General features: G+C 43.9%; 1 protein-coding gene and 1 pseudogene across 1 annotated transcript in view; one reads left to right on the top strand and one right to left on the bottom strand.

Annotated features, from left to right (window-relative positions):
- LOC117356644 overlaps nt 1–26,185 on the bottom strand; it is a 473,566-nt pseudogene that overhangs the window by 306,552 nt on the left and 140,829 nt on the right.
- Nucleotides 1–26,185, top strand: part of FOXO3 (forkhead box O3) — a 194,915-nt gene that overhangs the window by 156,292 nt on the left and 12,438 nt on the right. The window contains exon 2 of the mRNA XM_033936141.1: nt 17,804–19,233. Coding sequence (XP_033792032.1) covers nt 17,804–19,198 — 1,395 coding nt within the window. The 3' untranslated portion in view covers nt 19,199–19,233. The remainder of the gene's footprint in view (nt 1–17,803; nt 19,234–26,185) is intronic.

Below are 26,185 nucleotides of genomic sequence, written 5' to 3'. Positions count from 1 at the left end.
TTTAGTAAAAAGGGAGGGGGGTATATTTGTCTATTTTTGTATGGTTGTTACTGAGGTGATAGTGCATAGAGTCATCTGCTTTGAACTCTTTGAAAAACCCTGGAATAGGAATGATAATTAACATTTTCTATGCGTACAGTGTGCGTTGTGTTTTTTTTTAAATTTTATTGTTGGTAGATCATTTTGACTTGGTCATTTTAAAAGTAGCTCGCAAGTCCAAAAAAGTGTGGGCACCCCTGCCCTAGAGGAAAGGAGAGACAGGGGAGATATGATTCAGACATTCAAATACTTGAAGGGTATTAACTTAGAACAAAATCTTTTCCAGAGAAAGGAAAATGGTAAAACCCCAGAGGACATAATTTGAGGTTGAGGGGTGGTAGATTCAGGGGCAATGTTAGGAAACTCTACTTTACGGAGAGGGTAGTGGATGCCTGGAAAGCGCTCCCGAGAGAGGTGGTGGAGAGTAAAACTGTGACTGAGTTCAAAGAAGCGTGGGATGAACACAGGATTTAGAATCAGAAAATAATATTAAATATTGAACTAAGGCCAGTACTGGGCAGACTTGCATGGTCTGTGTCTGTATATGGCCGTTTGGTGGAGGATGGGCTGGGGAGGGCTTCATTGGCTGGGAGGGTGTAAATGGGCTGGAGTAAGTCTTAACAGAGATTTCGGCAGTTGGAACCCAAGCACAGTACCGGGTAAAGCTTTGGATTCTTGCCCAGAAATAGCTAAGAAGAAAAAATTAAAAAATTAAAATTGAATCAGGTTGGGCAGACTGGATGGACCATTCGGGTCTTTATCTGCTGTCATCTACTGTTACTATAACAAAGTTAAAAGCTAGTGATTAACAGCTCAAGAGATCAGTTATTGTGGAGTAAGATTGTCCAGGTCAGATACCGCCTAGAACCGCAAGGCACAGGCGGAATAGAAATCACTAATGTAATGTAATACCTAAATATTTCAGAAACAGATATGTCTTTAAGTGCTTCCTAAATTCCCAGTAAGTAGTAGTCATAAGCAATTGTTCCAGATCTTTACCCAATAGTGGTGCCTGATAAGAGAAAAGATGTTATGTCTTTTAAATTTACATCCTTTAACCGGTGGAGAAACAAAATTCAAGTGTGAGCTTCTCTTATGTTTGTTGGTTGAGAGAGAGAAAAGTTCCGTTATATATTTAGGGGCTAAACCGAATAGTACCTTAAAGCAAAAACATCCAAACTTAAACTTCACCTGTGCCTCCATCAGCAGCCAATGCAGAAGTTGGTAGGAAGGTGTTACATGATCAAACTTCTTCAATCCAAAAATTAGCTTGACCGCTGCATTTTGCATCAGTTGTAATCACCGCATATTCTTCTGGGAAATTGCCAAATAGGCGATATTACAGTAATCAAGTTGACTCAGTATAAGGGATTGTACCAGAATTCTAAATGATGAAACATCAAAATATTCTCTAATGAACCAAAGCTCCCAGAGAGTAAAAAAGCCCTTTCTAACCAAGGAGTCCACCTGGTCTTTCATGGTTAGGCATGCATTGAAGCTTTCTTTGAAATTAAACACAAGACTCCTGAGGCAGGCCCTTTTGGGCTGAAACACGATCATGTTGAGTCTGTTTACCAATAAAAAGACTGAACACCAATTGGTCACCTTTGTTGTGATTGCTCTCACAACTCAGTGGAGAAGATTTTATAAAAATTAATATTCAAAGGAAGAAAGAATCATAATAAATATAAAAGAAATACAGTGGAATCTTGGTTTGCGAGCATAATTCATTCCAGAAGCATGCTCGTAAACCAAAGTGCTCGTATATCAAAGCGAGTTTCCCCAAAGGAAGTAAGGGAAACCCAGATGATTCGTTCCACATGCCAAAAACAGACCCCCCCCTACCCCCACCCCCGAGGCCACTGGCGCTGCTCTCTTCCATACCACACCACCCTGGGAACTGGCTTCTCTCACCCCGCAGCCTACCCCCAAACCCTTATCACCAGCAACACCCAGCAAGCTATGAAGAGGCAGTGCAGAGGAAGCAAGGGTGTGTGTGCAGCACATTGTGATTCTCCCCATCTCATACAGACTAACAGCCGCACCCGAGCTCGGGCACACAGTGTTCTCTCCTCGATGCCCCAGCAGCAGGACAAGCCAGATGGAGGGGCGGCTGCCGTTGTTTGTGCTGAACGTCTTCGGGTAGGACTCACCGCTGATGCTCTATGCTGGGCTGCTGCAGGGCCTTGAGCATCTACTCAATCTACTCAATCGGAGAATCTCAGAGAGGGTGGGAGCCAGAAGGCCTTGAGCATGTGCAGATGCTCAAGGCCCCGCAGCAGCCCAGCATAGATCAGCCTTAGGCTCTTTCTGCACCGGCACGCTTATGTTCTTTGGATTGGTGCATGCCAGTGTCCGATGGAGGTAAGGGTTTGGGCTGCGTGGGGGGAGAGAAACCGGTTCCCGGGGTGGGGTAACACGCTAGTTAAAGTTTACTCGAGTGTTTTGCTCGTCTTGCAAAACATTCGGTTTGACTGTAGAATAAAAAAGGAAGGGGGAAGTTTTTCCAAGATCAATGAATGAAACATAGAACCTTGTCAGATTTGGCTAAGGGTTATTCCCTGTCACCAAGCGGGTTTCTGAGATCCTTTATCTTCCCTTTTTTCACACCTTATGCTTTGAACAGTGGGATCTTTTTGTTACTTTGGAGTTGTTCCAGTGGGTCTCACTTACATCTTTGTGTATATCAGTGATCTTTGACTCCTCTCTTTCCTTCTTTGCTCAGATCCAACAAACCGCCAAAACCTGTCACTTCTTCCTCTATAATATTACCAAAATCCATCCTCTCCTTTCTGAACGCACTACCAAAACCCTTATCCATGCTCTCATCACCTCATAGAAACATAGAAGATGACGGCAGAAAGGGGCAATGGCCCATCAAGTCTGCCCACTCTAATGACCCACCCCCCATGACATACCCCCCTAGAGTTCCCACATGTATGTCCCATTTCCTTTTAAAGTTTGGCACGATGCTGGCCTTAATCACCTGAAGTGGAAGTTCATTCCAATGATCAACCACCCTTTCAGTGAAGAAATACTTCCTGGTGTCGCCATGAAATTTCCCACCCCTGATTCTCAGCAGATGCCCTCTTGTGGCTGAGGGACCTTTAAGAAAGAAGATATCCTCTTCTACCTCGATACGGCCCGTGATATATTTAAACGTTCAATCATGTCTCCTCTCTCTCTCTACGTTCCTCGAGTGAGTATAGCTGTAATCTTTCAGCCGTTCCTCATACGGGAGATCTTTGAGCCCCGAGACCATCCTGGTGGCCAACCGTTGAACCAACTCAACTCTCAGTACATCTTTTTGGTAATGTGGTCTCCAGAATTGTGCACAATATTCCAGATGAGGTCTCACCATGGATCTGTACAATGGCATTATGACTTCGGGCTTCCGGCTGACGAAACTTCTACGGATACAACCCATCATTTGTCTTGCCTTCAATGAAGCCTTCTCCACTTGATTGGATGTTTTCATGTCTTCGCTAATGATCACCCCCAAATCACGTTCTGCCCTAGTTCTAAGTTATCAGCTTTATAGAAAATGTTAATTGTCCCCAGCTGAATATTGATCCATAACAATTCAACAATTAACCCTTTCTTTGGCATTGTTGCTCTCGTTCAACATCAAGTTATGTTAAAAAAAACCTTTTCCCCATCTGTCAATTAAATGGTTAATACAAGGAGTAAAATTAATCATTTAAGAAAAGCTTTATCAAAGATTTTATATCGTATGTAAGAATGCACAAAATAGTCCAAATGAGAGAGAAACATGGCTTTACAAAAGGTAAATCGTGCCAAACGAACGTGATTGAATTTTTTGATTGGGTGACCAGAGAGCTGGATCGAGGACATATGCTAGATGTAATTTACTTGGATTTCAGCAAAGCCTTTGATACAGTTCCTCATAGGAGGCTGTTGAACAAACTTGAAGGGCTAAAGTTAGGACCCAAAGTGGTAAACTGGGTCAGAAACTGGCTGTCGGACAGACGCCAGAGGGTGGTGGTTAATGGAAGTCGCTCGAAGGAAGAAAAGGTGAGTAGTGGAGTCCCTCAGGGTTCGGTGCTGGGGCCAATCCTGTTCAATATGTTTGTGAGTGACATTGCTGAAGAGTTAGAAGGAAAAGTGTGCCTCTTTGCAGATGATACCAAGATTTGTAACGCTTAGACTACTGCAATGTACTTCTCTCAGGCCTCCCACTCGCCCACCTCTCACCTCTTCAATCTGTTCAAAATTCTGCTACACGACTCATATTTCATGAGAGCTGCTATTCTCACATTACCCCTCTCCTCAAGTCACTTCATTGACGCCCCATTCGTTTCCGAATACAGTTCAAACTCCTCTTACTGACTTACAAGTGCATTCACTCTGAAGCCCCCCATTACCTTTTTTCACTTATTTCCGTCTATGCTCCTCTCCGTGAACTCCTTTCATTGGGCAAGCCCTGCTTATCTGTACCCTTCTCCTCCACTGCCAACTCCAGACTCCGCCCCTTCTTTCTTGTCACACCGTATGCCTGGAACAGGCTGCCTGAATCAATGTCATACTCCTTCCCTAGCAGTATTCAAATCCAAGCTAAAAGCCCACTTTTTTTTTAACTGCTTTTAACTTTTAACTCCTAATCACTGTTATCAGATACCTATACCCACTGTATCATTTCCTCCACCCTGAGATGTCCTGTCAGTCAAAATTAGATTGTAAGCTCTTCTGAGCAGGGACTGTCTATTATATGTTAAATGTACAGCGTTGCATATGCCTTTCAGCGCTATAGAAATGAGAAATAGTAGTAGTAGTAGTTCACCTCATGCTTTTTTGAACTCTGTCACCGTTTTCCTCTCCACCACTTCCCTCAGGTTCGCATTCCTGGCATCAACTACCCTCTCCATAAAGAAGAATTTCCTAACATTACTCTTGATTCTACCACCCCTCAACCTCTGAATTTTAGTTACCAGATATTAGGCCATTCCTCTAACTTTTGCAGATCCTTTCTCATGTTTTCCACTCCCCCCTCGGTGTCTACTCTGTTACAAATCTTGATATCATCCGCAAAAAGGCAAACTTTTCCTTCTAACCCTTCGGCAATGTCGCTCACAAACATATTGAACAGGATCGGCTCCAGCACAGATCCACGAGGGACTCCACTAGTGCTGCCCGATTCAGGAAAAAAAATTTTGAGTCGATTCAGCCTGTTGAATCGATTTTCCTGCCCAATTGGGTGGTTTTTTCCAAACATCCTGGTGGGTTTATTTTATAGCCTCTTCACCCTCTCCTACCCACACTGGTCCTGTGGTGAAAACAAAACAAACAAAAAATACTTTTCCTCTCTCCCCAACTGGCTGGGTGTTCCCCAGGACCACTGCCCTAGTGATTTCTTTCCCCTTCATTTTCCTGAATGTGAAACCAGCAAGGGATATAGGGCTGTTTGACAGCTTCAGGAACTATGGATGTTCATAGTGCTAAAATCTTTTTTAAATTCATAAGACGTCTATGCACAGTTAAGGAATAGCCTAATGGTTAGTGTAGTGGGCTGACAGTCAAGGGATCCAGTTTAAAATCCTATTCCAGCTTTGTGTTTTGTTTTTCAAATTGTGAGCCTCCAAGAACAGAAAAATAGCTACTGTGCCTGAATGTATGAGAACCCTGCAAGGCTAAAAGCAGGTTTTAGTAGGAATATTTCTGCCCCTGGTTCATAGCCCACTTCTCTAACTGCATGGTCATCTCTGGCTTGGGTGGTCTCTGGGTGTCTCTCCCAGTTAGTTAAATGTAGAATACCATAAACTACACATGTCACTTGATGTACTTATGCCCGCCATTGACATTGTGTAAGAGGGCAGGCCTACATATGGGTGTGCCAGTGCTGACCTTACAGGTGAGGAGTGGCCTAGTGGTAGAGCTGCTGCCTCTGCACCCAGAGGTTGTTAGATCAAATCCCAGGGCTGCTCTTTGTGACCCTGGGCAAGTCACTTGATCCTCCAGTAACCCAAGTACAAAATAAATACCTGTATAAATGTAAACCACTAACTACAGAAAGATGGTATACAAGTCCCTTTCCCCAGTCCCCTATTCTATAACAGAATCTTGGTGCCAAGATGTCATTCTATAATTGGCACTAAGCACACAGTACCTAGATTGAGACATCAATTGCCCTTTAAGTGACTACTCCACTGTAGTGTAAAATTCAAAATAGAGATTCAAAACCTCTATGTTTTTCCCCGCTTGTGCTCGGTGCAAAATTTGCAAAGAAGCTTTTGTGCAGCCATTTACCCACAGAAATCCCTATGAAACTGTAGATTCTAGAATTGCAGCTGCTGTTGGGCCAAGAGAAATCGAGACATCTCTCAGCAGCATTGGTAGGACTCTGTGTCCCACTAGCGTGAGACTGAGCTGGGATTTTTCACATGGTACATAGGCTCTGAGAAGCGTGAAGGGGCTGCTGTGCAGGGCTTGTGCTTCTCATCCAGCTGTTTCCATTCATGAGAGGGGAGATTTTGGGCTCCAGCTCACGCTGCAGAAAGACAAGTCGCAGTCACGTGCACAAAGTGGAGGAAACCAGCCCAGAACTGCTGAAAGGAAAACACGCTGCCTTGTGTTGCTTGGCTTAGTGGAAAAGCCCAAGCTTACCCTTCTCTTCTTGACCTTACTGCCTTCCCATTTTTTTTTCGCAAAGGGGGAGTTTCTGAGAGTTAAGTTACACTGCTCCTTGGGAGTAGGTTCCCGGTTGCTGTTGTTAGGAATGATAAATTGATGCCATATGCATGCTACGTCCAGACAAAAAGTCTCTGTAGTGCTGGGGAAGTTCTTGCAGCTGGTGTCTGAGTTAATAGGCAGCCTCCTGCAAGGTAAACAGGTCTGGAAGGGTCCACTCAAAGGACGGGGCACAGAAATATTTTTCTCCCCCTACCAGTGAATGCTTTAGTTAACTTATAGCCTCATTTGCACTACCAAATTTAGACTTTTCTGTTTGAGCAGTGAGAGTCTGAGGCCTGGGCACAGTGGGCTAATTCTCTGCAGGCCAAAAGTTACCCACTAAGCAGCACAAATTCTGTACTAGCAATTACATAAGTCCTCAGTTACGTGGCAACATTTAGGTGTGAGCGCTTACATTTTATCAATTGCTTGTGTAAATGCACATAACGAAATGTTACAGTTGTGTGCATATCTCTTGGTATTCTATAACCTTAGCATGTTAAATTCTAGACATGCCCCTCCTATGTTTACACCTTTTCAGTTACGTGCTATACAATACTCGCACTAAGGGTCTGATTCTATAAAGGGCGCCTGAAGTTTGGCGCCTAACTTAATTGGCAAAATACCCTTAATAGCCTCAATAATTGATTTTTAAAAATCTGATTCTATAAATAATAGGCACCTATCGCGTGGCGCCTAACACCTAAATGGGCGTTTCTGTGGACGGAGCATGACTTAGGTGCCGCTAAGCGTGATTCTCCAAAAACTTAGGCACCTGAAGTGTAGGCCTTTAAAACTTTCGTCTACATTTCAAGCGCCTAAAGTTTTTACATAGGTGCAGCTAGCCATTATTCTGTAAAGGGTGCTGGTGACACTTTTCTAGGCCCCGTTTATAGAAAAAGCCCCTAAGTGTACAGAATACCGACAAAGTGCAGTATATGTGTAACAGTAGATTATCGCCAATTAATACCAATTGGTTATTAGTGCAGTTAGCAGCTAATTTGTCAAGGTTATGTGCATAACTGTAGGTATTGTACAACTGTGTAAAATCGGGCCTTCAAGATTCTCGAATGAGGGGTATTGGCTTTCAAATGCCACTTCTGTAAATAGTTTCTCTGTCAACAGATTTTCTTAGTCCATGTCCCAAAACTAGACATTGTAGATTTTGACTGTCAATTAAGTCTCTGCTATTCAGGCACAAATTCATGTAACCTCTTCCTGCCCAGACCAGTCTTGAGCAAGCTGAAGAAGGACATACGCTGATAGGGCTAGTCTTAGACCAGAGGGCTGCCGAGTGAGTGGACTGCTGGGCATGATGGACCACTGGTCTGACCCAGCAGCAGCAATTCTTATGTTCTTGTGTATACTAAACAGTGCTAGCATTGGAGCATGTACCTCGCTGGCCTGAGCTAACAACCTCTATGTTCCAGTGCAATATGTCTAGTGGTCCTGAACTGTAGGGGTTTGTATCTGAACCCGCAAATTTCTTGCAGAAAACTGTCTGAATCAAAAGTTTACTTTAAAACATTGAGCCTTCGTCTCTGGCTGTAGAAGTAGGGGAACGATCACCTCTCTTTGTATGTCATCAAGTTAATTCTCTTAATTTACCCCCTTCCCTTTTACAGAACCAAAGCAGTTTTTAGCTCTCAGCTCTGATGCTCATAGAATTCCCTCTCCTTAAGTCACTTCACTGGCTCCCTATCTGCCATCGTATACAGTTCAAGATCTTATTGCTGACCTACAAGTGGGTTCATTCTGCTGCCCCTCAATATCTCTCCTCGCTTCTCTCTCCTTATACACCTCCCAGAGAACTCCGTTCCTCAGATAAGTCACTCTTAGCGTTACCCTTCTCCTCCACGACCAATTCCAGACTTCGTTCCTTTCATCTAGCTGCCCCCTAGGCCTGGAATAAATGACCCGGATTTGTCCGTCAAGCCTCATCCCTTGTTTAAAAGCAGACTGAAAACCCACCTTTTTGATATAGCTTTCAATCCGTAACCCTACTCCTCTGCCCTCTAACCCAGCCAACTGATTAACCATTCCCCTTAACTGTATCCATGACATCCTGTTTGTCTGTCTTGCCTGTTTAGATTGTAAGCTCTTTCGAGCAGGGACTGATTTTTTTACTCTTTGTGACTGTAGAGTGCTGCGTGCATCTGGTAGCGCTATAGAAATAATTAATAGCAGTAGTAGCATGACTGTGTGTGCTAATTCACATGTTAACTGCATATTGTGTTAGGGAGCAAGAACTAGGTGGTCATAGGTGGAGAATGGGTGTGGTACTGCAGTTAGCCCAGCTTCATTTACCATCTCCTCGCTAATTGCAACCAGGCACATTCCCTTGCCTCTAATCCAAACAACTTGCTGAGCACACCCTCCCCCCCCTTAGAATTAATACACTGCCTGTGCACTTAACGCATACTTATTTCTTCTGTTATGTCATATTAAATGCAAAAGCTTAACGTTTTAGTAAATATACTTTTCATCAACATCTTTTCAAGCAGACTTCTGCTTCATTGAGTATCTTAATGCCATGGTATTCAACTCTAGCCTTCAGAATCCTCAACAAGCCTGGATTTTACCAGTTAATCTACTTTTGAGACCGAGGCCATCAGTGGATATGTTGAATACCAGGCCTGTTGTAGGGGGAGAGAAAGAGCTAGTTTGAGGGACCAGATTTGAAAACCACTGCTTCAGTTCATCCAGTGCATGGCAGAGGGCAGATGTTGGGTCCACAGCTATTGGTTTCAGTTGTGTGTGTCGTATATTTTCCAAAGGCTATTCTAATTGTGTGGTTTGAAAAAAACAAAAAACCAACAACCCAAAAAATCCCTTCAGGAGAAAGCCAGTTTGTTTTGAAGGCATGCTGGTTGGAACACATGTATTTACGAGTATACCCACTACAGAAATAGTTGATCATTTGCCAGTTTTTGCAAACTTACACATCCTTCAGCATGTGTCAAATAAGAAACAACAGTCTGGCCATTTTGCCAAGCCGGCACAGCTCCAGCACTCTTTGAGAGACACTTCAGAAAAGGATCAAAAGGAGATGAGCCTCAGAGTTACTATGGGCAGCCTGATCAGTGGCTACTTTAAAAACATGGCTGTAACTCCGGGACAAGTGAGTTGCACACTGCAGACTTCTGAAGTCTTTTCCTCTACTGTTAAGTATATAAAATTAAAAGTTTGGAGGTGTGATGAAGTGAATCTTTACTAACCCACAGAGTTAGAGCTTGGGGTTGTCCAGAAAAACCTAAAGTTGGAAAAACTGTACAAATTGAAGTTTTTCCCATGAGTTTGATTCTGCTTGATCAGAAAATAATTTTAGGTCCAACAATTTTTATTGACGATTGCACAATTGTACAACAATAAAGAAAATATAAAAATACAAAACTTCCCCCCCTCTTTGAGAAACCTCAATCCCACCCCACCCCACCCACCCAAAATAAAATTCTAAGGCTGTCAATGGAAAGGAAAGAAGATAAACGAAAAGAGCTTCAGGTTAATAGCAGGGTTGGTCAAAGTCTGGCTGCACTTACAAGGTGATAGAGAATTAAGGTAGGGATCCCAAATGCTCAAAACAAGTTTCTTCCCGTCTGCAAGTACCTTTAGCATCCCTAGCTTCCCATCCCAGCAACTCTTGGATGCTGAGTCTCCACTCCCAAAAAGAGGGAGAATCGTCCGAGGTCCATGCTCTCAGAATAGCCTTTTGTCCTAATATACACATCTTCCAAACCCATAGACTCAGCTCCTTCCCTGAATCCTGCTGGATCCCGGCAAACCCAATGAAAGTGCCTCTGGCAAAATAGTTAGTCACTGTCCTAATATCTGTCTGATGTAAGCCCTGGCCCATTCCAAAATGCTTGAAGAGCCGGACAGAGCCAAAGTGCATGAAAAAAAAGTGGCCTCGTCTAAATTGCATTTCAAACAATAGGGTGTCTGAACATATCCCATTTTATGGAACTGTGAAGGCATGATATAGGCCCTATGAAATACTCAGAAAGCACAATCCCTGAACAGAGCACTGTGAACCTGAGTTGGAATGCACTTGAATATCCCAAGTGGACACCAATCCTCCCAAATCATCTTCCCATCACTGACGCAGTGGGGCAAAATCTCTAGAAGGACCCAAATTTACTAAAGCTTTATGGGTACCCAAAAGTTTCAAGTTTATTAGGTTTCTTGATTAATCGCTTAATCAGACTTCTAAGCGTCTTTCTTTGGCCTCCCTGTCCAAAGAAAGAAACTAATGTTTTAAGTTGACAGAAAGCAAAGGATTCACCCCACGAGAAAATTCTGCATAGGTAATCAAATTCCCTGTGGTTAAGCAGATGTTCTAAAAAGACAAAACCAGCCACCTCCCAGTGTTGAAATGCCTTATTCACTCATCCTGGTTAAAAAAAAAAAAAGCTATATTCCCCCTTATGGGTAACAGAGTTGATACATGCAGATTACCCCCCAGACGAGACACCAAAAATCTCCATGCTTCTCACAATGGTGTAATTACCCAGCTGTGCTTGAAATCCTGGAGCAGGAGCTTCTGAGGAACATGCAGAATCGAATTAAAATAAGGAGCTACAAAAGCCCATTCCAGCTCCAGAGGACTATAATGATCACTGACTCTGAGCCAATCAGAAGTGTGTCGAAGAAGACAAGCAATATTATCCATTTGAGGGTCCCACACCAAATTGAAATCGCCCCTACAATTAGATTAGACGTGTTGTCAAAGCGGAGAAGGCTCACAGTTAAATGTCGCAAAAAGTGCTTATCATATTTGTTGGGCGCATTGTCATTTATTTGTGATGGATTGTAACTTTGCATATGACTATGCGCCCTTCCAAATCTGCCCAGAACTGATCTACTTGGGGGATAATCCCCTTACGAAAGAGAAAAATTACTCTGCCCTTTTTGCCCTGTGCTGAGGAAGCTACATAATTACCCACCCATCACCTTTGTAGTTTAGCATGTTCACTAGCTTCCAAGTTGGTTTCTTGAAGCAGGGCAATATTGACTTTTTGACGTTGCAGAGCTTGTAAAATTTTAGATTGTTTAATAGGAGACGAGATAACCCCTACATTCCAAGTGAGAAGTTTAACTATTGGGGAATCTCTGTAGAGATGAGAAAAGACAAAGAACTGTACTCAGGAAAAAAGGGAAAGGGGCAATCCCAGCCGTAGCCTGCCCCCCACCTCCCAGTTCACCTGCCAGAAGAAGGAAAAAAATACACCTCTCCACCAGCCACATCCTACAGACCAACTATGCATCCACACTTCTCAAGCAAACCCCCACTACTATCCCTCCCAATCTACCCCTCCTACAGACCCAGTGCAGCGTGAGGCCTTGTTGCAGAGTTGAACAGCATCACAGGCTTTATCCTGACTATTTCAAGAAGAAATTGAATGCTTGGAATGCCATTGGTAGATGGCTACGCCAAAGTGTATGTGTTTAGCTATTAGCAAAGTATGTTAAATTTCTGTTATTTTCCACAATAAAGTGCAGATATTGAAGGTTCAAGTAATAAAATACTCCAAGATTTTTTGCATAAAATGTCTTTATGACATAGTAGATGACGGCAGATAAAGACCCGAATGGTCCATCCAGTCTGCCCAACCTGATTCAATTTACTTTTTTTTTAAATTTTTTCTTCTTAGCTATTTCTGGGCAAGAATCCAAAGCTCTACCCGGTACTGTGCTTGGGTTCCAACTGCCAAAGTCTCCATCAAAACTCACTCCAGCCCATCTACACCCTCCCAGCCATTAAAGCCCTCTCCAGCCCATCCTCAACCAAAAGGCCATATACTGTACAGACACATACCGTGCAAGTCTGCCCAGTACTGGCCTTAGTTCAATATTTACTATTTTCTGATTCTAGATCCTCCTAGTTCATCCCACGCTTCTTTGAACTCACCGTTTTCCTCTCCACCACCTCTCTCGGGAGCGCATTCCAGGTATCTACCAACCTCTCCACAAAGTAGAATTTCCTAACGTTGCTCTTGAATCTACCACCCCTCAACCTCAAATTATGTCCTCTGGTTTTACCATTTTCTTTTCTCTATAAAAGATTTTGTTCTACATTAATACCCTTCAAGTATTTGAACGTCTGAATCATATCTCCCCTGTCTCTCCTTTCCTCTAGGGTATACATATTCAGGGCTTCCAGTCTTTCCTCATACGTCTTCTGGCACAAACCTCCTATCATTTTCCTCACCCTCTTCTGGACTGCTTCAAGTCTTCTTACGTCCTTCGCCAGATACAGTCTCCAAAACTGAACACAATACTCCAAGAGGGGCCTCACCAACAACCTGTATAGGGGCATCAACACCTTCTTCCTTCTACTGGCTACGCCTCTCGTTATACAGTCTTTATCAATGTATCATTACTAAGTGTGAAAACATAAAAGTAATAGCTATAATACCAAGAAATTTATTCCATTAAGCAAAAATGATAGCAAATTTTAAGAAAAAGCGGAGCTTTATGTATTCAGTGACTCTACATCAGTGTTCTTCAACCTTTTTACACCCGTGGACCGGCAGAAAAAAAATAATTATTTTGTGGACCGGCAAACTACTAGGACTAAAATTTAAAAATCCCGTTTCCGCCCCATCTCCGCGAGCTCGGTCCCCACAAATCATCTGATCCCATCCACACAAGCCTCAGTTATGATTTTATATTGAATGTATTTTATTAAAGTATAAAAAGAAACAATATTCTGTAGAATTGTCATTTTATAAATACAAATAATTCAGAGCAAGGATCAACAAAACCCCTGTCTCCCCTCCCCTTCACATATATCCCTCTTCTATCAAGAAAACTGAACAAGCCAAATTATTACAGAATGCTACACAGAAATATCATGCTAACAGAATATTGAAGTAACACATGACAGGAATAGTTTTAGGGGAGTGCAACTAGGGCAACTGCCCCCTGGTCAGAGAGCGCCCTAAGCCAGCTGAAAGCTAAAGAAGCACTGCCTGGGTTTTGCAGTCTCCAGTTATGTCTAACACCAGCTCTAGCAGGATATATATTTCAAATCTGATATATTCTAATCACAAAATAGAAATAAAATTATTTTTTTCTACCTTTTGTCGTCTCTGGTTTCTGCTTTCAATCTTTTTTTTCACTCTCTTCCTTCCAGCGTATGCCCTCTCTGTCTCTTCAATCCAGCATCTGCCCCTTCCATCCACTATCTGTCCTCTCCCCCTTCCATATGGTATCTGTCTTCTTTCTATGTCCCTCTCCCCTTTCCATCCAGCTTGTGCCCCTCTCTCCTATTTACATGATTCATTCCAGCTTCACTGCTCTCTTCATTTTTATCTCTCCTACACCAGATCTATCATCGTTATCCCTCTGCTTATTTTTCTGCTGACCCCTTCCTATCATCAATCTCTCTACTTTCTCATGCCTGTGTCTCCCCTTCCCCTCCTCTAATCTCTCTGCCAGCTGTTTCCTTCCTTTTTTCATTCTCCCTTCCCTCCTCCTCCTGTCCAGCAGTAACTCTCTTCTCTTCCTCCCCTCCCAGCAGCATCTCTCCGTCTCCCTCTCCAGTAGCAGCTGTCCCTTTTTTTTCCTTGCCCAGCAGCTTCCCAGATTCCTTTCCCTCCTCCCCTCCCAGAAGCATCTCTCCTTCTCCCTCTCCAGTAGCAGCTGTACCTTTTTTTCCTTGCCCAGCAGCTTCCCAGATTCCTTTCCCTCCTCCCCTCCCAGAAGCATCTCTCCGTCTCCTTCTCCCTCTCCAGTAGCAGCTGTCCCTTTTTTTCCTAGCCCAGCAGCTTCCCAGATTCCTTTCCCTCCTCCCCTCCCAGAAGCATCTCTCCTTCTTCTCCCTCTCCAGTAGCAGCTGTCCCTTTTTTTCCTTGCCCAGCAGCTTCCCAGATTCCTTTCCCTCCTCCCCTCCCAGAAGCATCTCTCCTTCTTCTTCTCCCTGTCCAGTAGCAGCTGTCCCTTTTTTTATCTTGCCCAGCAGCTTCCCAGATTCCTTTCCCTCCTCCCCTCCCAGAAGCATCTCTCCTTCTTCTCCCTCTCCAGTAGCAGCTGTCCTTTTTTTTCCTGGCCCAGCAGCTTCCCAGATGTCTTTCCCTCCTCCCCTCCCAGAAGCATCTCTCCGTCTCCTTCTCCCTCTCCAGTAGCAGCTGTCCCTTTTTTTCCTAGCCCAGCAGCTTCCCAGATTCCTTTCCCTCCTTCCCTCCCAGAAGCATCTCTCCTTCTTCTCCCTCTCCAGTAGCAGCTGTCCCTTTTTTTCCTTGCCCAGCAGCTTCCCAGATTCCTTTCCCTCCTCCCCTCCCAGAAGCATCTCTCCTTCTTCTTCTCCCTGTCCAGTAGCAGCTGTCCCTTTTTTTATCTTGCCCAGCAGCTTCCCAGATTCCTTTCCCTCCTCCCCTCCCAGAAGCATCTCTCCTTCTTCTCCCTCTCCAGTAGCAGCTGTCCTTTTTTTTCCTGGCCCAGCAGCTTCCCAGATTCCTTTCCCTCCTCCCCTCCCAGAAGCATCTCTCCTTCTTCTTCTCCCTGTCCAGTAGCAGCTGTCCCTTTTTTTATCTTGCCTAGCAGCTTCCCAGATTCCTTTCCCTCCTCCCCTCCCAGAAGCATCTCTCCTTCTTCTCCCTCTCCAGTAGCAGCTGTCCCTTTTTTCCCCTGCCCAGCAGCTTCCCAGACTGATAGTGGTTTTCTCCCCTCCCAGCAGCTCTTCTTACTTCCCAGCGCAGCGATTCACGAAGGCAGCCTCGGGTCCTTTGTTGGGTCGCGCCGCCTCTGAGGAAAGAGGAAGTTGCATCATCAGAGGCAACCGCGACTCAGCAAAATTCCCGAGGCTGCCTTCGTGAATCGCTGCGCTGGGAAGTAAAGGAGAGCTGCAGAGAGGGGAGAAAGCCACTGTCGGAGGCTCCCTAAGATCTCTCCGGCCCAGCGCACGCTTCCGATGCTGATCTTGCCGGTCCTGCGCGGACCGGCAGGAAGTTCAAATGAGTCAATCTTGCCGGTCCTGTGCGGACCGGCAAAAATTTCCTGTGGACCGATACCGGTCCGCGGACCGGCGGTTGAAGAACTGTGCTCTACATGACCCCAAGATGGGCTTTAAAAAATTATTTTCTGATCAAGCACAATCAAATTCAAGGGAAAAACTTCAATTTGCACAGTTTTTCCAACTTTAGATTTTTCTGGACAACCCTACCGGAGCTATACTGGGTGCACGCATTTTCACAGGAGAATACACTAGTTTAGAAGGCTCAGGCTAATCGTACCACTGTAGTGTACATTCAAAAAGATATGGGGAGCAGTGATAGATTCTGAATAGCTGAGTAAGCCAAACAAGGGGGCATTAGAGGTCAAGAGATACCCATTGCCCTAGTAACCTCAAAGGCAAACAGTATGGCTTTGTACTCTTGTCAAACTGAAACATGTTTCTTCCCCTTTTCCCATGGGAAATCACCAGATAAAGCTACTGGGTTAACTGTTTAATGTATCTCACCTGTTTGAACCTGCCAGTAAAATATAAACCTTGCAGACTAGTTACCTGTGGCAAGTATCACTGGAGCTGTGACTAGGTGGGTGGTGCAGTTAGCCCATAGTCCAGAATTGCTGGATGTTGCAAGGAAGTGTATGTCCAGGAATCAACAAGACAATACATCTGGCAATTTCCCATAGAGCAGGTAAGCCTGGAAGGTTGTATGGAGACAATATAGTCTTCTGACTGCAGAGGGTAAGCATCTTTCTCTTAAATCCTGAAAGCCAGAAGTGAGCAACTTGCTCTGGACTTTCCAGCTAAACTACACTTAGGGCTCATTTTACAAAGCCGTGGTAGCAGTTGCTACTGGGGTAATCGCTCCGATGCCCATATGGATTTAATGGGCATCGGAGCGTTTGCCGTGCTTTGTCAAAAGGGGGTTAGGTAGCAAGGCCTGGAATAGAGAGTGTTCCAGTAAGAGAACTCTCTTACTCTATCCACTAACAAATTGCACCTATACGCTTATAACTTTCCCTTAAATTAAACTACTGTATTTCCCCCTTCTCTCTCTCTGCTTACTCTCCCTGTATTTAATTCTCTCCAAAAACTATAAATCCAATCACTAAACCTGTTGTACCACTTAAATGTCTAGTTACTCCCCACTGTGTATGTTCATTTGTAAACCGTTCTGAGCTATTGGGAGGACGGGATAAAAATCTAAATAAATAAATAAATAAATAAAAGAAGAGAAAAAGTGGCTGGCCTGGATGATGTAACTTGGTTCTCACACAGTGTGGAGGTGGCCACATAGAAAAGTTCCTTTTTCTACGCTGGAATAGCCCAAGCCAGTGGAGTCTTTGAACTCACAGGGAGTGGAGGGTTTGCCTGGTGGTCTCCGTATATCTGAACAGAGGAAGGAGAGAGAGAGAGAGCCAAAGATTGACTCAGTTGCTGATTTGTCTTCCACCATCACCACTGGTTTTACTAGAACATTCCTCCCCACCCCCATCCCAGAACAGCAATTATCTTATTGTTTATGTTGCCCTCAGGAAGGTCCCTACAGATAAATAAGAACATAAGAATTGCCGCTGCTGAGTCAGACCAGTGGTCCATCGTGCCCAGCCGTCCGTTCACACGGCAGCCCTTAGGTCAGAGACCAGTGCCCTATTTGAGTCTAGCCTTACTTGCATATGTATTCTTAAAACCACATAGCCATTCTGGGTTATCAGTGTTTTTCATTATTAAAGGGGGAGACTCATGGCAGCATGAAAGGACCTTTTAGTAGGGCACGAAGCACCGGGAAATCTGTCTGCTAAGTTTTAACGTGAATAAATTAGTGTTTAGTTTATTTCCAAACAGTCTGATTGGTTGAAACCTTCCCTACAAATACTTTCCCACAAAAGTGAACTGATTAAAATTTTCTAAGCCTTTTCTTCTATTATTAAAATCTATTCATAAAAAAGTGCTAACATATATAAACTGTCCCTGCCTAGAGCTGTTATTTGCAATAAAAATATATTTAAACATCCAATTACAGTTAATCTAACACTAAAGGATTCATTGATGTTTTCCATTAGTTATGAAGCGTGAGCATGCTAAAGAATCTGGCTCACCTTAAACGTGTTCTTTGTCTTCCCACAGAATTCTATCCGGCATAACCTGTCTCTGCACAGCAGGTTCATCAGGGTACAGAATGAAGGCACCGGAAAAAGTTCTTGGTGGATGATCAATCCTGAAGGCGGAAAAGGTGGAAAGGCCCCACGAAGACGTGCCGTTTCCATGGACAACAGTAACAAGTACACAAAGAGCCGAGGTCGAGCAGCTAAGAAAAAGGCTGCTACTCAAGCAGCCCCAGAAGGAAGTGAGGACAGCCCCTCCCAGTTGGTTAAGTGGCCTGGGAGCCCTACATCCCGTAGCAGTGATGAGTTAGACGCTTGGACAGACTTCCGCTCTCGGACAAATTCCAATGCTAGTACAATAAGTGGTCGTTTGTCACCTATAATGGCCACCACTGAGATAGAGAATGTTCAAGATGATGACTGCCCACTTTCTCCCATGTTGTATGGAAGTCCAGGAAGCTTGTCTCCATCTGTAAATAAACCAAGTACTGTTGAGCTGCCTAGGTTGACTGATATGGCAGGTACCATGAACTTGAATGATGGATTAACAGAAAACCTCATGGATGACCTGTTGGACAATATTACTCTTACTTCTTCCCAGCAGTCATCTCCAGGGGGCCTCATGCAGAGAAGTTCTAGCTTTACATATGGTTCTAAAGGTTCAAACCTTGGTTCTTCTTCGGCAAATTTCAATAATTCTATTTTTGGACCATCAGCTCTGACTTCTTTGCGCCAGTCACCCATGCAGACTATCCAGGAAAATAAGCAAGCTACCTTTTCTTCCATGAACCATTATAGTAACCAGACTCTGCAAGATCTGCTGACACCTAATTCGCTGAGCCACAGTGATGTCTTGATGACACAGTCAGATCCACTCATGTCCCAAGCCAGCACAGCAATGTCTGCCCAGAACTCACGAAGAAGCATCATACTGCGGAATGACCCTATGATGTCATTTGCTGCTTCTCCAAACCAGGGAGGTTTGGGCAACCAGAACTTACTCCAGCACCAAGCCCAGAGTTCTTTGCTAAGTGGCAGCCATCCCTTGTCAAATTCCATAAGCAATGCTGGCTTAAATGACACTAACACTGCCAGTTCAGCCAAACACCAGCAACCATCCTCTACCGGTCATTCTATGCAAACGCTTTCTGACGCCTTTTCAGGCTCTTTATATTCCAGTAGCTTGAACCTTCCAGTCCTAGGCCATGAGAGGTTCCCAACTGATTTGGACCTGGATATATTCAATGGAAGCTTGGAATGTGACATGGATTCCATCATTCGAAATGAACTCATGGATGCAGACGGGTTGGATTTTAACTTTGATCCCCTCATCTCAGCTCAAAATGTGGTGAGCCTGAATGTGGGGAGTTTCAGTGGTGCTAAGCAGACCTCATCACAGAGCTGGGTACCAGGCTGAAGACTCTTTCAGAAGAGGAGAACAGGGCAAAGCAGGTTAGTGCCTTAGACTAGTAGAAAGGATGTCATTTTTGGTTTATTTATCTGACAGTAGGCCTTCAGTTGTTTACAATAATAAAACTTAACATCAGTCTGGTCAATATCCAGCCCACAACAGACTGAATTAGATTTTGATGTTCCGTGCAGATCAGATCTGGCTACCGACTCTGAATATCTGGCTCTAGAGTGACCACAGAGAGTGCAAAGTATTGCAAGTATTCAGAGGTGATAACCTGGAGAGCTATCTGATTAATCGAGATTAGCCTTTTTTATTTTCCTAAGTTAACTAGGTAGCTATCTGATACCTCCACTGAACATCGGCAATGCCCGGATAACTCCCGGCTCCACCCCCCACTCTGCCTCAGCAGTCTGTTTAGATTATCAGCTGCACTGTCCAGTTAAGTACTGCTGAAAATACAAGTATAACATGGACAGCAGAAGTTATATGGGTAGGAGCTTCTCCTACTCAGATAATTTCTTCTGAATATTGATCTCAGTTCATCTCATGTCATAATGCCTCATTCCACCAATGCCTAAGAGCAAACCTCTTCAATGATGTCACAATGGCTTCATTGTCCTATACTTGGCTCACAAGAACATATTAGCCATACTGGACCAGACTGATTGTCCATCTAGCCCAGTTTCCTGCTTCCAACAGTGGCCAATCCAGGTCACAAGTCCTTTGCAGAAACCCAAATAGTAACAACATTCAATGCCACTGATCCCAGGACAAGCAGTAGCTTCCCCCATGTCTGTCTCAATAACAGACTATAGACTTTTCCTCCAGGAACATAAGAATTGCCACTGCTGGGTCAGACCAGTGGTCCATCGTGCCCGTGGCGGCTCTTAGTTCAAAGACCAGTGCCCTGAGACTAGCCTTACCTGAGTACGTTCTGGTTCAGCAGGAACTTGTCTAACTTTGTCTTGAATCTCTGGAGGGTGTTTTCCCCTATAACAGCCTCCGGAAGAGCGTTCCAGTTTTCTACCATTCTGGGTGAAGAAGAACTTCCTTATGTTTGTACGGAATCTATCCCCTTTTAACTTTAGAGAGTGCCCTCTTGTTCTCCCTACCTTGGAGAGGGTGAACAACCTGTCTTTATCTACTAAGTCTATTCCCTTCATTATCTTGAATGTTTCGATCATGTCCCCTCTGTCTCCTCCAGCCCCTTAACCATTTTAGTCGCTCTTCTCTGGACCCTTTCGAGTAATACTGTGTCCTTCTTTATGTATGGCGACCAGTGCTGGACGCAGTATTCCATGGCATACCATGGCCCGGTACAGCGGCATGATAACCTTCTCCAATCTGTTCGTGATCCCCTTCATAATCATTCCTAGCATTGTTTGCCCTTTTCGCCGCTGCCACACATTGCGCAGATGGCTTCATTGACTTGTTGACCAGTATTCCCAAGTCTCTTTCCTGGGAGGTCTCTCCGAGTACTGCACCGGACATTCTGTATTCGTGTATATGATTTTTGTTACTGACATGCATCACCTTACACTTATCCACGTTAAACCTCATTTGCAATGTTGCAGCCCATTTCTCGATCGTGTTTGTCACGTTGCAGGTCTTCGCAATCCTTCTGCATCTTCACTACTCTGAATAACTTCGTATCATCTGCAAATTTAATCACCTCACTCGTCCAAGCACCGAACCCTGCGGCACTCCACTCGTGACGCTTTTCCAGTCCAAGTATTGTCCTTTTACCCCCACCTGTACAAAACTTTTTAAAACCCAGCTACATTAACTGCTGTTACCATATCCTTTGGCAACAAGTTCCAAAGCTTAACTATTCTTTGAGTGAAAAAAACATTTCCTCCTATTGCCCAGTGTGGCACAGTGGTTAAAGCTACAGCCTCAGCAACTTGAGGTTGTGGGTTCAACCTCCTTGTGATCCTGGGCAAGTCGCTTAATCCCCCCCATTGCCCCAGGTACATTAGATAGATTGTGAGCCTGTGTGGACAGAAAGGAAAGAATACCTGAATGAATTCATGTAAACTGTTCTGAGTTCCCCTGGGAGAACGGTATAGAAAATTGAATAAATTGAGTCCCATAGTCTTTGTAACTTCTGAAAGAGTAAAAAATTGATTCACTTTTACCTGTTCTACACCACTCAAGATTTTGTAGATCTCAATGATATCTCCCCTTAAATGTCTCTTTTCCAAGCTGAAGATCCCTAACCTCTTTAGCCTTTCCTCGTATGAAAGGAGTTGATTTAGGTGTCTCTGGGCAGAATTCAAAAACCTCTGACAATACGGTAAAAAAATACCTCCTTGTGATCCTGGGCAAGTCGCTTAATCCCCCCCATTGCCCCAGGTACATTAGATAGATTGTGAGCCTGTGTGGACAGAAAGGAAAGAATACCTGAATGAATTCATGTAAACTGTTCTGAGTTCCCCTGGGAGAACGGTATAGAAAATTGAATAAATTGAGTCCCATAGTCTTTGTAACTTCTGAAAGAGTAAAAAATTGATTCACTTTTACCTGTTCTACACCACTCAAGATTTTGTAGATCTCAATGATATCTCCCCTTAAATGTCTCTTTTCCAAGCTGAAGATCCCTAACCTCTTTAGCCTTTCCTCGTATGAAAGGAGTTGATTTAGGTGTCTCTGGGCAGAATTCAAAAACCTCTGACAATACGGTAAAAAAATACTATGGTAGGAGCAATTTTTGTTTTCTGGATGATGCTCTGCATGAATAGCATGCAAATTATATGCACGGTATTTGTGCAGAGCAGCCTCGGTAAAAGGGGAGTAACTGTGTCTGACACTTGCTCAGAAAAGCAATCGCTAGGCACAGCTCCTCAACTCCATCCCTTCTGCCAAACAAAACAATTTTCTTTTGCTGCTGCTGCTTCTCCCTTCCAGCTCAGCTGATCACAGCATGGGATTTCCCTGCCGTGATCAGCTGACCTAGCAGGGATACCTTATAAAAGTGACCCTGCTGATTCTTCCCTCCCACTAATTCCCCTCCCCCCCGAGCCTTCCAATGATAGTCTGCCTCCCTCCACCACCAAGTTCTCCCATTCCAAAGGTTGGTGGTCTAGTGTGGGCTGCCCCCCCCCCCACCTCTCCCCTATACCTTAAATGGAAGAAGGGCAGGAGGGATGCCCACTTTCTCCTCCTTCTGGGCCCACTTCTTTAAAATGGCAGCCCTGCCTCTTCTGGTGCATCATGGGATGCACTGGGAGGGGCCTAAGGCCCTGATTGGCTCGAGATTTTAAAAAGGTTTGGATAATTTCCTACAACAGAAATTGTATAGTTGTTAGATCCTATATTAAACCAAAACAAAAGCTATCCAAAAATATTACAGAGAAGATTGCTGATCAGATGTTGTATATAGCTATGGAAAGAACCGATTTGTGATCTCAAAAGTTTGAAGTTTCCAAGTTTATTGCCTATTTGTAATCCTGCTTAATGGACATATTTCAATGCATTTTCTGTTGGTGTAATAAAAGTTTACACACCCTGCACAAAATCCACTTTCCTCATTCTGTTTTTTGCACATCCTTCTAATCCAGTACTGCTTGGCAGATTTTGTTAGGATTTGTCGAGTTGGGAGAGCTGCTGCTCTTGCTTGTAGCATATTATCCCCTGGGATGCAAAAAAATCTTAGCTCATCAGTGCATTATTTACAGTTAACACATTCTCCTGAGTCTTATGAAAGAGAATGTGACGTCTTGCGTGCCACCTTTGGAACTGCTGCAAGATGTGTATTAGCTGTGCTCTCCAGGGCTCACAAGTGTCTACCAGACAAACGTTTTAGTTGTAGAGCTCTTCTTTAAGATATACTTACCTGTTCCTTCTCTGATGGCCAACATGCTTCTCCCCCAAGCATCTACTCCATTGCCTTATTGTGAGATGGTTGGCGATTTAGAGAGAGAATATAATAGTCAGTTGAGACCTGTTTTCTCTGACTTTGGGAACTTTTATTGCGGCAGAGGAAGCCATGGCAATTGCCCTGGGAGGGAGTTCCTGCCAGCTGCCTCTCTTAAAAAACCTCAGGTGAAATTTCAGATGAGGTGATAAATCGCATAATATACTTTCTTCTTGTAATCGGTGGACTGGATGGCAGAGTAAATCATAGTTTCAGCAGCAGGCGCTGTGGGAATTCTCTGCCAAGACATCACTGTTCCATTCTGAAGGTGCTTTGTAATTAATGCCACTGAGAGCTAGACAGAGGAAATGTTTAGACCTGATCTATCATGTACAGCCGAGAGCAAAGGTTCCCAGACCTATCTTGTTGATATGATTCAGCCATTATTGTTATGGGAGGTTCTTAAAGCAATTGTATGAAGGAAGATCATTGCCCTGTAAACACATATGGATAGGGAGAAGACAAGGGAGGAACAGTTTGTGTAGGTGGAGTTACAGATATTAGAGCGCAGAGTGAAAGACCACCCATTAGCACCACGGGGTAAAAACTGGCTGGGACAAATGCGGTTGAAGTTGAAAGATATATAGAACTAGCTAATCAGGCAGTGGCTGTGCAACAAAATGTATTTATTTAATTTTCTATGCTGTTCTCCCAGGGGAGCTCAGAACAGTTTACATGAATGTATTCAGCTACACAAGCATTTTTCCCTGACTGTCCTGGTGGGCTCACAATCTATCTAATAGGACGATGGGGGAATAGGTGACTTGTCCAGGGTCACAGGGATTTCAGGGAGCACCATAGGGTGCTGAGGCTGTAACTTTAACCACTACGTCACACTCTTCCCCCCCACACAGGAATATATTGAATATAATAAAGCCAGCTGGCTGTTTGCCAATAAACTAAAAGACAAACAAGCCACCATTGATAGAATTAGAACAAATGAAGGGGCAATCTGTACCTCAGAGGGGATTGGGGAAGCCTTTAGGACCTATTATAGCGGGGTCTATCAAGCTGAAGACACTTTAACAGATTGGCAATGTGTTTACTGCTAGCGAGGCTGCTCAACTTTCTTACCCATAACCGTTAAGGAAGTAATAGCTGCAATAATAATAATAATTTATTTCTTATATACCGCCAAAGCCATAGTAGTTCGAGGTGGTTTACAATGAAGAAGGACTGGAAAATCAGCGAAATGGTACAATCAGAGAAACTAGGTGCCAGAGAAAATGGTACAATCAGAGAAAATTGGAGCAATCGGGGAAAATGGTACAATCAGCGAAAGATAGAGCAATCAGAGAAATAGGTACAATTAGAGCAAAAAAGGTACAGTAAAGAAGGTCAAGACAATCTGCATAAAGGTTAAATCTAAGAATGTAGGTATAACAAAGGGGATACAGACAGTGGAAAGGCATTTAGGTAAAAAACAGAGAGGGTACAATCAACTGATGAAGATGCAGTTTAATGGGAAGCAGGACATGGTGAGATAAAAGGGGCCATGGGTAGGGCATAGGGCCATGGGTAGGGCATAGAGGTCTTACGTTGTAAATCTGGTAAATAGATTCGTTTTTAGTAGTTTCCTGAAGTTTAGATAGGATGAGGCGCGTGAGATGATGTGGGCCAGCCAGTTATTGAGCTGACCTGCTTGAAAGGCGAGAGTTCTATTTAGATATCTTTTGTAACAGCAGGCCTTTAGAGTAGGATAGCTAAACAAGTGGGTTCTGCGTGTGTGTTTGGATGGGCGGTCTAGGATAAAATGGGGTACCAAGTATAGGGGGGCCGAGCCAAGGATGGATTTGAAACAGAAACAGGCGAACTTGAATTGCACTCTTGCTTCCAAGGGTAGCCAGTGAAGTTTTTGGTAGTAGGGAGTTATGTGTTCCCATTTTTTTAGTCCGAAGATCAGTCGGATTGCCGTGTTTTGGATGATTCGCAATCTTTGAGTGTTTTTTTTTGTTTTTTTTTTAAAGATCCCAGATAGATGATATTGCAGTAGTCGAGTAGACTTAAGATGGAGGATTGCACAAGTAAGCGGAATGAGGGGGAGGCGAAGTACTTTCTGATGGATCTTAGCTTCCATAGGGTGGAGAAGCCTTTTCTGACCAGAAGGTCGGTGTGGGTTTCGAAGGTAAGGTTGCGGTTGAGAGTCACTCCTAGTATTTCTAAGGAGTTTGTTATGGGAAAGACTTGGCCATTCAGGGAGATTGAAGGGTCTTTGATTTTGTTGTTTGGACTCATCAGGAAGAATTTGGTTTTATCTGAGTTGAGTTTCAGTTTGAAATCGGCCATCCATAGTTCGATTTGCATTAGGATTGTTGCTAGGAGATTGTTTATCTCAGGGGTTATGTTGGTTAGGGGAAAGATTAAGGTGATGTCATCGGCGTAGATGTAGAATTTGATCTTCAAGCTTTGCAGTAGATTACCTAGAGTGACCAGGTAGATGTTGAACAGCATGGGGGACAGGGGGGAGCCCTGCGGGACTCCGCAAGTGTTGGCCCAGCTGGCGGAATGGGAATTGTCACTGTAAACTTGGTAAGAGCATTTACCTAGGAAACCCTGGAACCATTTTAACACGTTGCCTGAGAGACCGATAGATTCCAAACAGTCCAGGAGAATGGCATGATCGACCAAGTCGAAGGCACTACTGAGATCAAATTGCAGGACTAGTGCGCTTGTGCCTTGACTGAACAGGTTATGAAGGTAGTCTACCAGAGAAGCGATGACAGTTTCAGTGCTGTGACCGGAGTGAAAGCCTGACTGATTATCGTTTAGAATGTTGAATTTGTCCAGATAGGTTGTTAAATCTTGGTTGACCAGACCTTCCATCAGCTTTGTAAAGAAGGGTATGTTTGCAATGGGTCTGTAATTGGATATAAGGGAGATGGGGTCTTTACATCACCAGGATTGGATGGGTTTACCAATAAATTCTATAAGAGTTTTAAGATAATATAGGCACCAATATTAACTAGGATATTTCTCCCTTGAGGAGGACGCTCAGCTGCCCCAGACTTGGAGATTGGCAGCGGTAATGTTAATACCTAAACCTGGTAAAAATCCAGAAGATTGTGGGTCATATA

This window comes from Geotrypetes seraphini, chromosome 3 (assembly GCF_902459505.1).
Source record: "Geotrypetes seraphini chromosome 3, aGeoSer1.1, whole genome shotgun sequence".
NCBI lineage: Eukaryota > Metazoa > Chordata > Amphibia > Gymnophiona > Dermophiidae > Geotrypetes > Geotrypetes seraphini.
Note: the sequence above shows the minus strand (reverse complement) of the source record. Positions and strands in the feature narration are given on the sequence as shown.